Source organism: Solanum tuberosum, unplaced genomic scaffold (genome assembly GCF_000226075.1).
Source record: "Solanum tuberosum cultivar DM 1-3 516 R44 unplaced genomic scaffold, SolTub_3.0 scf00083, whole genome shotgun sequence".
NCBI classification, from domain to species: domain Eukaryota; kingdom Viridiplantae; phylum Streptophyta; class Magnoliopsida; order Solanales; family Solanaceae; genus Solanum; species Solanum tuberosum.
Window position 1 is genome coordinate 1,109,941 of NW_006239015.1, and position 12,518 is coordinate 1,122,458.

A 12,518-nucleotide genomic window follows, 5' to 3' on the forward strand; every position below is an offset into this window, starting at 1 on the left:
CAAAGCATATTTGATAAATTTTCTTAATTAATTGACACTTAAGTACTGGAAAATCTCTTAACATAGCTTTTCTTTGAAGTTACTCATAAAACAACAAAAATGATTTAAGTATTAGGGAATCCTTTAAAAGACTATTAAAGTTAAAAACTTAAAAAACAAGAGAGAAGCATTAGGGAGTTTCTCTTTTAATATAAGGTTATATTGGTTTACATGTCACTTTTAAAAATTCAATAATAATGTTAATTGGTGCTACAGCTTAAAAAATATTCTTCGACTTGATTTGGGTAAGAAGATAGAGATTGGAAGAACGTATAGAAAAATTCTTGAAAGGAAGCGTTATAGTCAAAGTGAGATCCTACTTGGCACAAATTCGAATTAGTTGAACTTTAATACAAATATTAAACATTGAGTGAAAAGTTGTAAAATAATAATTGGAGGAATGTATATATGTATCGTCTTTCCTTTTGCACAATATATAATGCATCTTGCAAGTTATTAATAGATGATTTAACATATTACGACAAAAGAAATCAATTATTACAATTGCTATGAAAAAATACTTGTAATACTCCTAATTTTAGGACAATATTTACTACGGCTTCACAAATAATTGTATCATTGACGAAAATGCTTATTAATTGAATGATTGTATGTACATGTAGTGTATCGATATTTTATAAATAATGTTTGATCATATATATGTGTGATGTACAACTATATATCATATATGTATATATAATCAGAAACACATTTAAATAATATTTATACATTGCAACGCATCTTCCTCACGAGTTGATTGTTTTTCCAATATCGACCAGCTCAAATCTCTTCTAAATAATACTAAATTATAGATATGGGAAACTTTCGATGTTTCAATTCTTTTAAATATTATATATTCTATAGAAATGATCAATTCACATTTGTTGTTGATCAAATTTTAAAATTTGAGGTTTGAAACGTTTTAATGACAGATTTCTATGGATATTCGATTTAAATCTCCACTAAACAATCCTAAAATGTAGATTACAAGATCTCCACCAAATGGTCATTCTGTCTAATTATTCAAATTTACTATCACCATCTTCCTATCTGTTACATTTATTCTGAGTGATAAAGATTGAATCTTTAAAATCCCCACTAACTCCAATTACAAGAAATTTTATATTTCTTTAAGCAATAGTCTCCAAGAATAATTATGTATGTGTTTACAACTTTTCAAACATCATGGTTAGATATTACGGAAAAACTAATTTTTCTCCTAATTGAGATTTGGAAGAAAAAAAAGGCTTCCTTTTCCTAATCTTATTCTGTCACATACATACGGTTTAGGTAGAATTTTCACAATTTCCTAATTTGACATTGTTAATGCAAAAGTGATTCTCCCATCAAACTTATTTTTTCGGTTTTGACTTTCTACTTTAATTAGGATAGTGTAAATTTAATGCTCTATAAATTAAGTCCTTCAAACCTCTCAAACATGATAATCATTTGATTCAAATATATATTGATCATCCATGTCTTCTTCCACAAAGTTCTTAACTCTAAAGACTTACGATGGTAAAGAATTTGTACTCGACGAGGTGATAGTTGTAAGGTCACAAACTATCAAGACTATGGTTGAAGATGATTGTGTTTCAAGCGTCATTCCCCTACCTAATGTTCATAGCAAAACCATGACCAAAGTGATCGAATACTGGAAGAAACATTCGGAGGAAGGCGTCTCCAAAGACATGCTGATGGATTTTGACAAGGCTTTTGTGAAGGTGCACCACTCGATTTTGCATGCTCTTATCTTAGTTGTTAATTTTCTTAACGATAAGGAGATATTGGATATGATGTGTCAAGAAGTTGCCGATAGGATTAAAGGGAAAACACAAGAAGAAATACGCAAATAATTTGATATCAAGAATGATTTTACTCCATAGGAAGAAGAGGAGATATGTAAAGAGAATGCTTGGGAATTTGAATGATTTTATAGTTATTTTCATTTTTTTTTATTTTAGAATTAAAATTGTCTAATTAGCTATATCCTATTTTATTTAGTTCTATCTTCTTATGTTCTTTTTTATAGAATTGTTATTTGGTTTTTATTGATTTATAAATTTATAAACTATGTTGAAAAGAAATTGAAGCTATTTATATTAAATTTGAAAAAAAAAAAACATTCATCCAAATGGTTAAAAGATGAATTGATATCTCAAAAAGAAATATCTACATTTATTTTTTAAATAATTTTGAGTTATTTTCGTTCAAAGCATATCCAATTGACTTAATATAAAGAAAATTGTTGGAAGAATGTATAGAAAAACGCTATAGTCCGAGTGAGATCTTACTTGGCGTGAATTCAAATTAATTAAACTTTAATGCAGATATTAAACACTGGGTGAAGAAACTAAAAATATTAATTGGAGGAATGTATATATGTATCATCTTTCATTTTGCACAATATATAGTGCATCTTGCAAGGTGATAGTGGATGAGCTTAAAATATTACAATAGAAGAAGTAAATTGTTACAATTGTATGAAAAAATACTAGTAATATTCCAAAATTTAGGGCAATATTTACTACGGCTTCTCAAGTAAAAATGTATCATTGACCAAATTCTTATTTAATTAAATGGCTGAATGTATATGTAATGTATCAATATTATATAAATAGTGTAAGATTGTATATGTGTATGATCTATAGCTATACATTAGATATGTATAAATAATCACAAAAACAGTTACATAATATTTATACATTACAACGCATCTTCCTCACGAGTTGAATTTTTTTCAAAATCGACTAGCTTATCTCCTCTAAATAGTCCTAAATTATAGATATGAACAAATCCCAATGTTTCGATTCTTTTAGTATATTATATTTTCACTAGAAATGATCAATTTAAATTTGCGGTAGATCAAATTTTAAATTTTGAGATTCAAAAAGCTTTTAATGAATGATTTCAATGGACATCTGATTCAAGTCTCCACTAAACAATCCAAAATTTAGATATTATTAGCTACTCTCAATATTTCTATTCTCTAGATATATTATTCACTCAAAATAATGTATAGTTGCGACGATGTCGAATTTTAGTTATTTAAATTTACCCAATTGCCCGAAGAAGATCCGAGTAGACATAGACATAATCAGTAAATGATCAAATGGTCATTCTATTGTTTTAGTTTCTCGATTACTTTTATCGAAAATGTAGTCAAACAAAGCAATTTTAATAACTATCAGAAATGACTCGTCTTCTAGTAGATGATTAAAGAAACAATGAGTTTAAACTTTCCTTGTCACTCTAAATTATATCATTATCATAATAATTTAAGACATAATAGGTATATTTTAAAAAGCAAATTAATTAAACTTCAAAAAAGGAAAATAATAAATTTTGGTCAATGTAATATTTAGCTTTCCATATTCCTACCACAAACTTTTGGGAAAAGTAATTAAAACCTAATACACTATAAAAGACCAAGCTAGTCTCATGTATTGAAATCATTCATTCATAACTCTTTCTATTTTCTTTGTCATGTCTTTAGAAAAACTCATAACTTTCAAGACTAGCGATGGTGAGGAATTCAAACTCACTGAGGTTGTAGCTCTGAGGTCAGAAGTCATCAAAAACATGGTACAAAACGTTGATTGTACTTCTAATGTCCTTTCCTTGTCTAATGTTGATGGCAAAACAATGAAAAAAGTGGTTCAGTATTGGAAAAAATATTCGAAAGAAGGTGTTACAAAAGATCAGTTAAAGAGTTTTGATCAGGATTTCTTGAAGATGAGCCAATCAGAATTAGTTGGTGTTCTCTTGGCTGCTAATTTTTTTTATGATAAGCAGTTGAAGGAGGTAGTAATCCAAGAATTTGCTGATAGGATCAAAGGGAAACCAATAGAGGAAATACGTGAAGTATTTGGTATCGTGAATGATTATACTCCAGAGGAAGAGGAGGAGATCTGTAGAGAGAATGCTTGGGCTTTTGAATGATTTTATAATATTTCTGTTATTTCCTTAGCTATATCCTATTTTTATTGTTATTTTATTTCTGTTAGTTCTATCTTGTATTGTTCCTTTTTGAAGAAATATTGCTTAGTTTTGAATGATTTATAATTATGTTGGAAAGAAATTAAAGCTTGTTATGTTATTTGAGAAAAAAAATATTATCCTTTTAGATACGTTATTCACTCAAATCTCCTCTAAATAGTCCTAAATTATATGTATATCTAAGCAACTTTTGATGTTTTAATTCTTTTAATATATTGTATATTCACTAGAAATGACTAATTCACATTCGACAGATTAAATTATAAATTTGAGGCTAGAAACATTTTAATGACAGATTTCAATAGATATCCGATTCAAATAATTTAGATTACATGACCTCCTCCGTTACCTCATACAACTATGATTGGATGATAGAAAAATTAAATGGTTGAAATGGAGTTACAGCAGTGAAGTCGGCGGCGGCGAAGAGGAGGAAAAAGGTTGGATTTACAGCAGTCCAACGTACATTAACAATTGAAGAAGTAAAGAGATTTTTTTGTTAAAAAAATAGAATGAGAAATAAATGAAAATAAAATTAAAAAATAATTGGCATGTGGTAGGTAATAGTTGGTGTGTGTATGCACTTTCTTTCTTATACGTGAGATTGACTGAAATCTGGGATATTTTTACCACGTTTAAATTATTTAAGGGAGTGCTAGGACCTTTGCAAAGTTCCAGTGTCTTTTAAAAAAATGTGTTATAGTTGAATGGGGGTAATGATGCAATGAATTTTTTAAAAATTAGTATATGGTTTTAAGATTGTTTTTTAATTATTTGAGTTATCTTTTGAAGATTCATTAATGTGAAGTAGAAAATGTTCTTCGTTTTCGAGTGCATCTATATGGTTTTAAAATTGATTCTCTTTAATTTGTTGTGATTTTTTAAAGTTCCATTCATGGTGTGAATTATTTAATTTTGTGCTAATTATTTATTCTATTTTGTGCGTGATAGAATTGGACATTAAAGATTCATATTTTTATGTATGAAGTTTGAAATTTTATACCCGTAAATTTGAGGTTCAGTCTCATGTGTTTGAATTTAATTTTGAAGTGACTCAATATTAAATACTTTATAATCTTTAGTTATTAAGTATTATACAACAAATTGTATAAATTGCGTTTCTGTTTGTATAAAGCGCGAGAAAATTGTATATACACATGCAAATACATATATATTCGTCCTATACACTTATAATTATACAATAAAAATATTCCCCTGCCCAGTTTTATGCTTGTATAATGTATAATTTATGTTTGTATAAAGCGAAAGAGAGCGATTTTTTATATACAAATATTTTTGTCAACGATTTATACAAATGAGAGGCTAACAACAATTTATACAAATGGCCTGCCAGCGAAATTATACAATTCTGAAGAGGAGCCAACGAATTATACAATTGCTTCTTTTTGTATATATGTATAGCGAAATAGACATCTTTCAATTGTATATGTATAGCGAATTATACATATATATGTTTGCTATGGAGCGCAATTATGCAAACTTGCTATAGCATACAAATATGATTTTTTTGTTTGCTACATGTGAAAGTTGCTCTTTAAAAAATTCATGAATAAGAAGGTTAGTTGGAAAGAAATTACACCTAGTTATTATATTTGAGAAAATTAGGTAGAGTTTTAATTTCCCTCTTGTTTAGGGTATAAAAAAGAAAACTCAGTGATAGCTTAAAGATGTGTCTACAACTATTCAAACACCATTCTCCAAAGTTATAATAAATTCAGGTTTTACAAGAAGATACACAACAAAAGCTTTCTTGTACCTATCACCATCTTCCTATCTGTTACATATGTTCTGAGTGATAAAGATTGGATTTTTCAAACACCCATTAACTCCAATTACAAGAAATTTTTTGTTTTTAAGCAATAATCTCCATAAATATTTCCATGAACTTTTTTTTTCCCCGTTTTGACTTCCTACTTCAACTAGAACAATGAAAACCTAATGCTCTATAAATTAAGCCCTTCAAACCTCTCAGACATTATAATCATTCAAATTTCCTTTCGATAATATTCTCAACAAAAATAAATTAACATCTCTTATTCAAATATATTTTTATCATCTTGTCTTCTTTAACAAAGTTCTTAACTCTAAAGACTTGTGTAACATCTCGCAACTAGAAAGAACTAGAAAGAAACTTAAAATCTGGAAATAGTTACTTTTGGAAAGAAGGAGGAAATCTGGGAATGTTTAAGTAAGTTAAAAGTGAGTTTTTGGTCAATTTCAAATGACCATAATTATTAGCTCAGGATGAGTTAGGTGTAGTTCCAGATATTTTTGGAAATCTCTTGGAATGATCTTTCCAACGCCACCAAGTTTGCGCGATTCCGAGTTCGTATGAGTGAGTTATCCCCTTTGGAAGTTGGGCTGTTGGATTAAGGAAATGTCCAATCCGGAATTTTAAGAGGTATTTTAGTCTTTTCATTGCCCTATTATTTTAATCCATTTTTAGGAGTTTAATATGGGTCAAATCAGATTTTAGACAGTTTTAGAATTTGGGATTTCACGCTAGGGGTAAGGAGAAAGGAGAAGAGAAAAGAAGAAGGAGAAAAGGGCAAATTCATCAAGATCGATCAAGAAAGTTGGTGTTTCGCCAAGGATTTACTTCTATTAAGTATGTGAGGCTCTCATAACATTGGGATAGTTCTCCCTCGTGCCAAGCATATTTATTTCAGTTTGGATTTGTCCTAAAAGCATTTGAATATTGATGATCTTGATACCTATTCTTGAATTCATATATTTGTTCTTGAATTTGACTGAGTTGGGAAGTTTCTGAGTTCGTTACGTCGCATTATAAGGCCGGTTCGAGTTAGGCTCTTAGGTACATTTGCTGGGTATATGTATCTAAAAGTAATTTGAGAAAAAGAATCAAGTTTAGGTGAATTGGGCTTGGAAAACGAGAAGAAATTTCGTCGGACGAAATTAGAGGATGGTCGCGCGTCGCACGCCTAGTGCCCAGTTGAACATTTCAGCTTCGCGTCGCGGAGCTGACACGAGGTGTTCTGCCTCAAAAGATGTTATTGGAACCAAAATTAAATTATGCCTCCGCGTCGCGGACCCACCTTCAAATATTGATTTTCCGTCTTTTCTCATGTTTAACTATCTAGAATCATTCCTAAACATCATGAGATCTTTCTAGTCACAAATCTTAATCCTTGAATCCATAATTCAATTCAAGGATCAGATAAGAGTCAGGTCAAGAGCAGTTAAGGTCAAAGTCAAGAGAAGTCAAAAGTTAAGTTAAGATAAGTTCTTAAAGTTTACAAAAGTCTTTCACAAATGTTTTAACTTTGTTTTAAGACTTAAGTTTTGAGATCAATAAAGAGTAAAGTTGAAGTTCTTTTCTTTAAAGAAGTTTATGGGGACTATGTATTCCCAAAGAGATTTGTAAATGTTTTTTTTTTTTAAATAAGAGCGGAAACTGAGATTTCCAAAGAGCCTTCGGGATAGTTTTTTTTGAGCACTATTCTCAAATCACAGAAGAAGTTTATTTTATTTAAAAGCATAAGAGCTAGTATATTTTGGGAGTAGTATTGAGCACCGATGGGGAAGAGTTCATACAACTATCAGCCCCCTTAAACCATGTAGCCATCATGGGTAGAAAATGGTCATACTTTTTAGGTGAACCCTTTTCATATAGACTAGTGGATCCATTAGGCAGTTCAGATTCTGTACCTTTGGCCGAGTATAGAATGCTCTGGCAGCGTGAGGTTAATCGTTGTATCATCACTATAACTTTTATGTGATGGTTGTCGGTTAGAGAAACTCCCACATAAGTTATTGTATTTTTATATATATCACTCTATTGTATTTTTACATACATTTCAAAGTTATGTTGTATCCTTGTATATACACAGAGTTGACATCATGTTTTTAAACAGTTTTCTTTATATTGCACTTGTTTTAAACTGGTTTATATTGAAATGAGTTCAGTTAAGTATTCATGAGTTGAGAAGAGCCAAGGTAAGTGTTTCTTTCAGAATCTCTTTTGAGCCTATGTTGTTTTAGCATTCCAACTCGCATACTCGTACATTCAATGTACTGATGCTAGTTGGCCTGCATCTCTTATGATGTAGACACAGGTAACTAGGATCGGCATTCCAGTGCACCGTTGATCCAGTGAGCAATTCAGAGTCAGTCGGTGAGCCTTATTGTATTCCGGAGGATCTATTTTCATTGCTTTCTAGTTAGTTCATTAGGATGTTGTGGGGTTTGTCCCAATATCCATCTTAGTTATTTTAGAGACTTCATAGACAGTCAAATGTTATTCCTTTGAGTCTTTTCATTATCATTTTTATTGTTAAGACTTAGGTTGCCACTTTTGGCCAAGTTGAACGTTTCACCTTTAAGCATTCTCAGTTATTTTAGTATTCAGTTCAGTTAAGTGTTATTGATCTTTATTAATATGCATATTGTCTTCCACTGAGTTAAGTAAGCTAGGCCAAGGGTTCGCTTGGGGCTAGCAATGGTCTTCGAGTGCCAGTCTCGCCCAGAGTGTAGGCTTGGGGCGTGACAACTTGTGATGGTAAGGTATTTGTACTGGACGAGGCGATATTAGTAAGGTCACAAGCTATCAAGAATATGGTTGAAAATGATTGTGTTTCAAACGTCAATCCCCTGCCTAATGTCCATAGCAAAACAATGACCAAAGCGGTTGAATACTGGAAGAAACATTCGGAGGAAGGCGTCTCCAAAGACATGTTGATGGATTTTGACAAGGCTTTTGTGAAGGTGCACCACTCGATTTTGTACGATCTTATCTTAGGTGCTAATTTTCTTAACGATAAGGAGATATTGGATATGATATGTCAAGAAGTTGCCGGTAGGATTAAAGGATTTTACTCCAGAGGAAGAAGGAGAGATCCGTAAAGACAATGCTTGGGCTTTTGAATGATTTTATAACACTAGTGTTATTTTTAATTTGTCTTTTAAAAAAAAAATGAATTACAATTGTCTTGTTAGCTATATCCTATTTTATTTCATTCTATCTTCTGTTGTTCCTTCTTATAGAATTGTTATTCGATTTTTATTGATTTATAAATTTATAACTTATGTTGAAAAGAAATTAAAGCTATTTATATTAAATTTGGAAAAGAATATTCATACAAATGGTTGAAAGATGAATTTGATATCTCAAAAAGAAATATTTACATTTAATTATTTTTAATAATTTTGAGTTATTTTCATTCAAAGCATATCCAATGAACTTGATATAAAGAAAAATTGTTGGAAAATGTACAGATTAAGCGCTACGGTTCGAGTGAGGTCTTAATAGGCGCGGATTCAAATTGATTGAACTTTCATGCAGATATTAAACACTATGTGAATTTTTTTTTAAAAATAATAATAATTAAAGGAACATATTTGTGTATCATCATTCTTTTTGCACAACATATAGTGCATCTTGTAGGGTAATAATGGATGGGCTTAACATATTACAACAGAAGAAATCAATTATTACAAATGTTATGAAATTATACTTGTAATACTCCAAATTTTAGGACAATATTTACTACGGTTTCTCAAGTAAATGTATCATTGACCAAAATTCTTATTAATTAAATGGTTGTATCATGTATGTATATGTAATGTATCGATATTTTATAAATAGTGTAAGATTGTATATAAGTATGATGTATAACTACATATTAAATATGTATAAATAATCACAAACACAGATATATGATATTTATACATTACAACACATCTTCCTCATGAGTTCAATTTTCTTTCAATATCAACTAGCTCAAATCTCCTCTAAATAGTCCTAAATTATAGATATAAGAAAATTTCGATGTTTCAATTCTTTTAATATATTATATATTCACTAGCAATGATCAATTCATATTTACGGCATATCAATTTTAAATCTTGAGGTTTGAAACGTTTTAATGAAAGATTTCAATGAACATCCGATTCAAATCTCCACTAAACAATCCTAAAATTCAGACATCGTTAGCTCCTCTCCATATTTCTATTCTTTAGATATATAATTCACTCGAAATAATCCAGCTGTGAAGATGTCGAATTTTATTATTTAAACTTACCCAAGTGTTCGGAGAAGATTTGAGTAGGCACAAACATAATAATAAATAATCAAATGGGCATTCTATTGATTACTTAATGACCAGATAGAATTAACTGAAAATCGTTTTATTTTCTATTAGAACATTTGACCAAATGGTCATTCTACTTAATTATTCCAATTTACTATATCTAGTAATAACATATCATTTGAATTAAAATATAAAATAATGAAATTTGAATTGCAATACAATTTTTTTGTTGAAAGATAATAGTTTATTACTTTTAAGTTTACACTTGCAAAAAGAATTAATTGTAAGAGTAAATGGGGTAATGTAATTTATTTATCTCAATTAATAATTTAGGAAAACTATTTTTAATAATGTGGATAACTATATGGAGCCAAGGGACTGGGGAGTACTAGATTAATTAATTATTTTAGTTTTTCGATTACTTTTGTTGAAAATGTAGGTCAAACATAACGATATGAGTGATCTTCCAATAGATGATTAAAGGAATAATGAATTCAGAACTTTCCCTGTAAGTTTTAATTAAATTTATTATCCTAATAATCTGAGACAATTTATGTAGATTTTGCAAAGCAAATTTATTAAACTTTAAAAAGGAAAAATAATAACTTTTAATCTATGTAATATTTTACTTTCCATGTTCCTATTACAATTTTGGAAAGTAATTAAAATCTAATGCACTGTAAAGTTGTCACGACTCGATTTCTCAAGTCATGATGGCACCCACTATAACCCACCAGTAGGTAAGCCAACTCGTAACCCGGAACAACAAGTAATGGGTCTGAGGGTAGAAACTAAACAAGAGTAGGAAAATAACAATATAAACAGGCGGAAGCAAACCAAAAACATATATACAAATAAAGATCCCTCCCAGAACCTGGAAGTCACTAGTACAGAGCTACTAACAAAATGAGTACAAGTCCCAAAAGTGGACAGCAGAGACTGGACTGTCTCAAAAGGAAAAGCAAGTCTATATATACAGATGGAGACTGAAATAGTACAAAACGCCGTGTGCTCACCCCCTTCTCCGGATCAGACTGCTCTAAGCTCGATCAACGCTGGCTACTAGTGCCCGGACCTGCATCACGAAACAGATGCAGAGCGTAGCATGAGTACCAAAACAACCGGTACCCAGTAGGCATCATAGGCCGACTGAACTTGAAAAGTAAAAGCAATATGAAAAGAAGGAATAATACAAACCGAGGGCCAAGAACTGCCGGATCAGTCTGCTCCAAGCTCGATCAACGCTGGCTACTAGTGCCCGGACCTGCTTCACGAAATAGATGCAGAGCGTAGCATGAGTACCAAAACAACTGGTACCCAGTAGGCATCATAGGCCGACTGAACTTGAAAAGTAAAGGCAAGATGAAAAGAAGGAATAACACAAACCGAAGTCAAGAACTAAAATCTAACTAACAAAGGAATGCACACGAGTGTATAAAGAACTAACTAAAGTAATCTATAAGCTAACTACACCTAACTGGGCCCCCATAAGCCCAGAAGGTACACTCGTGCGCAAGTTAAATAAAAACCCGAACGGACCCCCATAAGCCCGACGAGTACACAGAATAACTATAACTAAAGAGAATTGCATAAAAGAACCCATGAACGAAGAACATCGAACTAGAACCTCAACCCTAATTAGTAGAATCTGACACAATAGAGGCCGGACCTCGAACCGGATGCTCTATAAGGTGCCAATGTAGCTGCTAGAAGAGTCCTAATCGATCCACACTCATAAATATCTGCGAAACGCCGTCCACACATAGCCAATCAATAGAAAATACCTTGGAACCAAATCGAAAATCAAATTCAAATCGCGAAGTAGAACTAGTGTCGCCGATGTAACTCGTGAAGCCGTAACATCGGGGAAAATAAGGATAACTATAGTCGGAGAAAGAGTATCACCTAACTAAGGCCCAAACTATCAGACTCAAGTCTGCTACACCAGTCTACAGGGATCTAAGTCGGCCGAGCGACGTCGGGGCAAAACTAAGACCTATTGGATTCGAATAATGTATTTCTGAAGCAAGCCCTAGTCAAACCTAAACTAAGGCCCAACATGCTTCAAATAAATAATAATTAAGCATGCAAGCACTCCACATAGCGAGGAGGGTCCGTTAATAACACAAAGCATGCTCACAGTTACCCGATAATTCCCGAAATAGGCCGAAAACATGATTTCTTAAAACCTAAGTAGGATTCAATAACTACCCAACCCAAATCCCAACTAATCAACATGCATTCACATTCTCGAGCTCAATCTAAGAGAGGGAAAACCATAGCCTACCTGTAGGCCAATCACACGCACTCCAAAATCACTTCTCCGGAGCTTTCCCTTTCCGAACGTCCTCAAAACGCTTCCCCGCTATCAAAAATAGAATCACAACATTATTACAGTCGTTTAGACAC

At 31.5% G+C, this 12,518-nt stretch overlaps 3 protein-coding genes across 3 annotated transcripts; all 3 read left to right on the top strand.

Moving 5' to 3' along the window:
* Positions 1-1,514: 1,514 nt before the first annotated feature.
* LOC107060603 (SKP1-like protein 1B) lies at positions 1,515-1,895 on the top strand. The gene has a single exon (XM_015308647.1). It carries the CDS (start codon positions 1,515-1,517, stop codon positions 1,893-1,895), a length of 381 nt encoding a protein of 126 aa, XP_015164133.1.
* A 1,630-nt stretch (positions 1,896-3,525) lies between these two features.
* On the top strand, positions 3,526-3,981 carry LOC107060592 (SKP1-like protein 1B). Its single transcript, XM_015308632.1, has one exon. The coding sequence runs from the start codon at positions 3,526-3,528 to the stop codon at positions 3,979-3,981; it is 456 nt and encodes a 151-aa protein (XP_015164118.1).
* Positions 3,982-8,634: 4,653 nt separating this feature from the next.
* On the top strand, positions 8,635-8,922 carry LOC107060593 (SKP1-like protein 1A). The gene has a single exon (XM_015308633.1). It carries the CDS (start codon positions 8,635-8,637, stop codon positions 8,920-8,922), a length of 288 nt encoding a protein of 95 aa, XP_015164119.1.
* Positions 8,923-12,518: the final 3,596 nt, after the last annotated feature.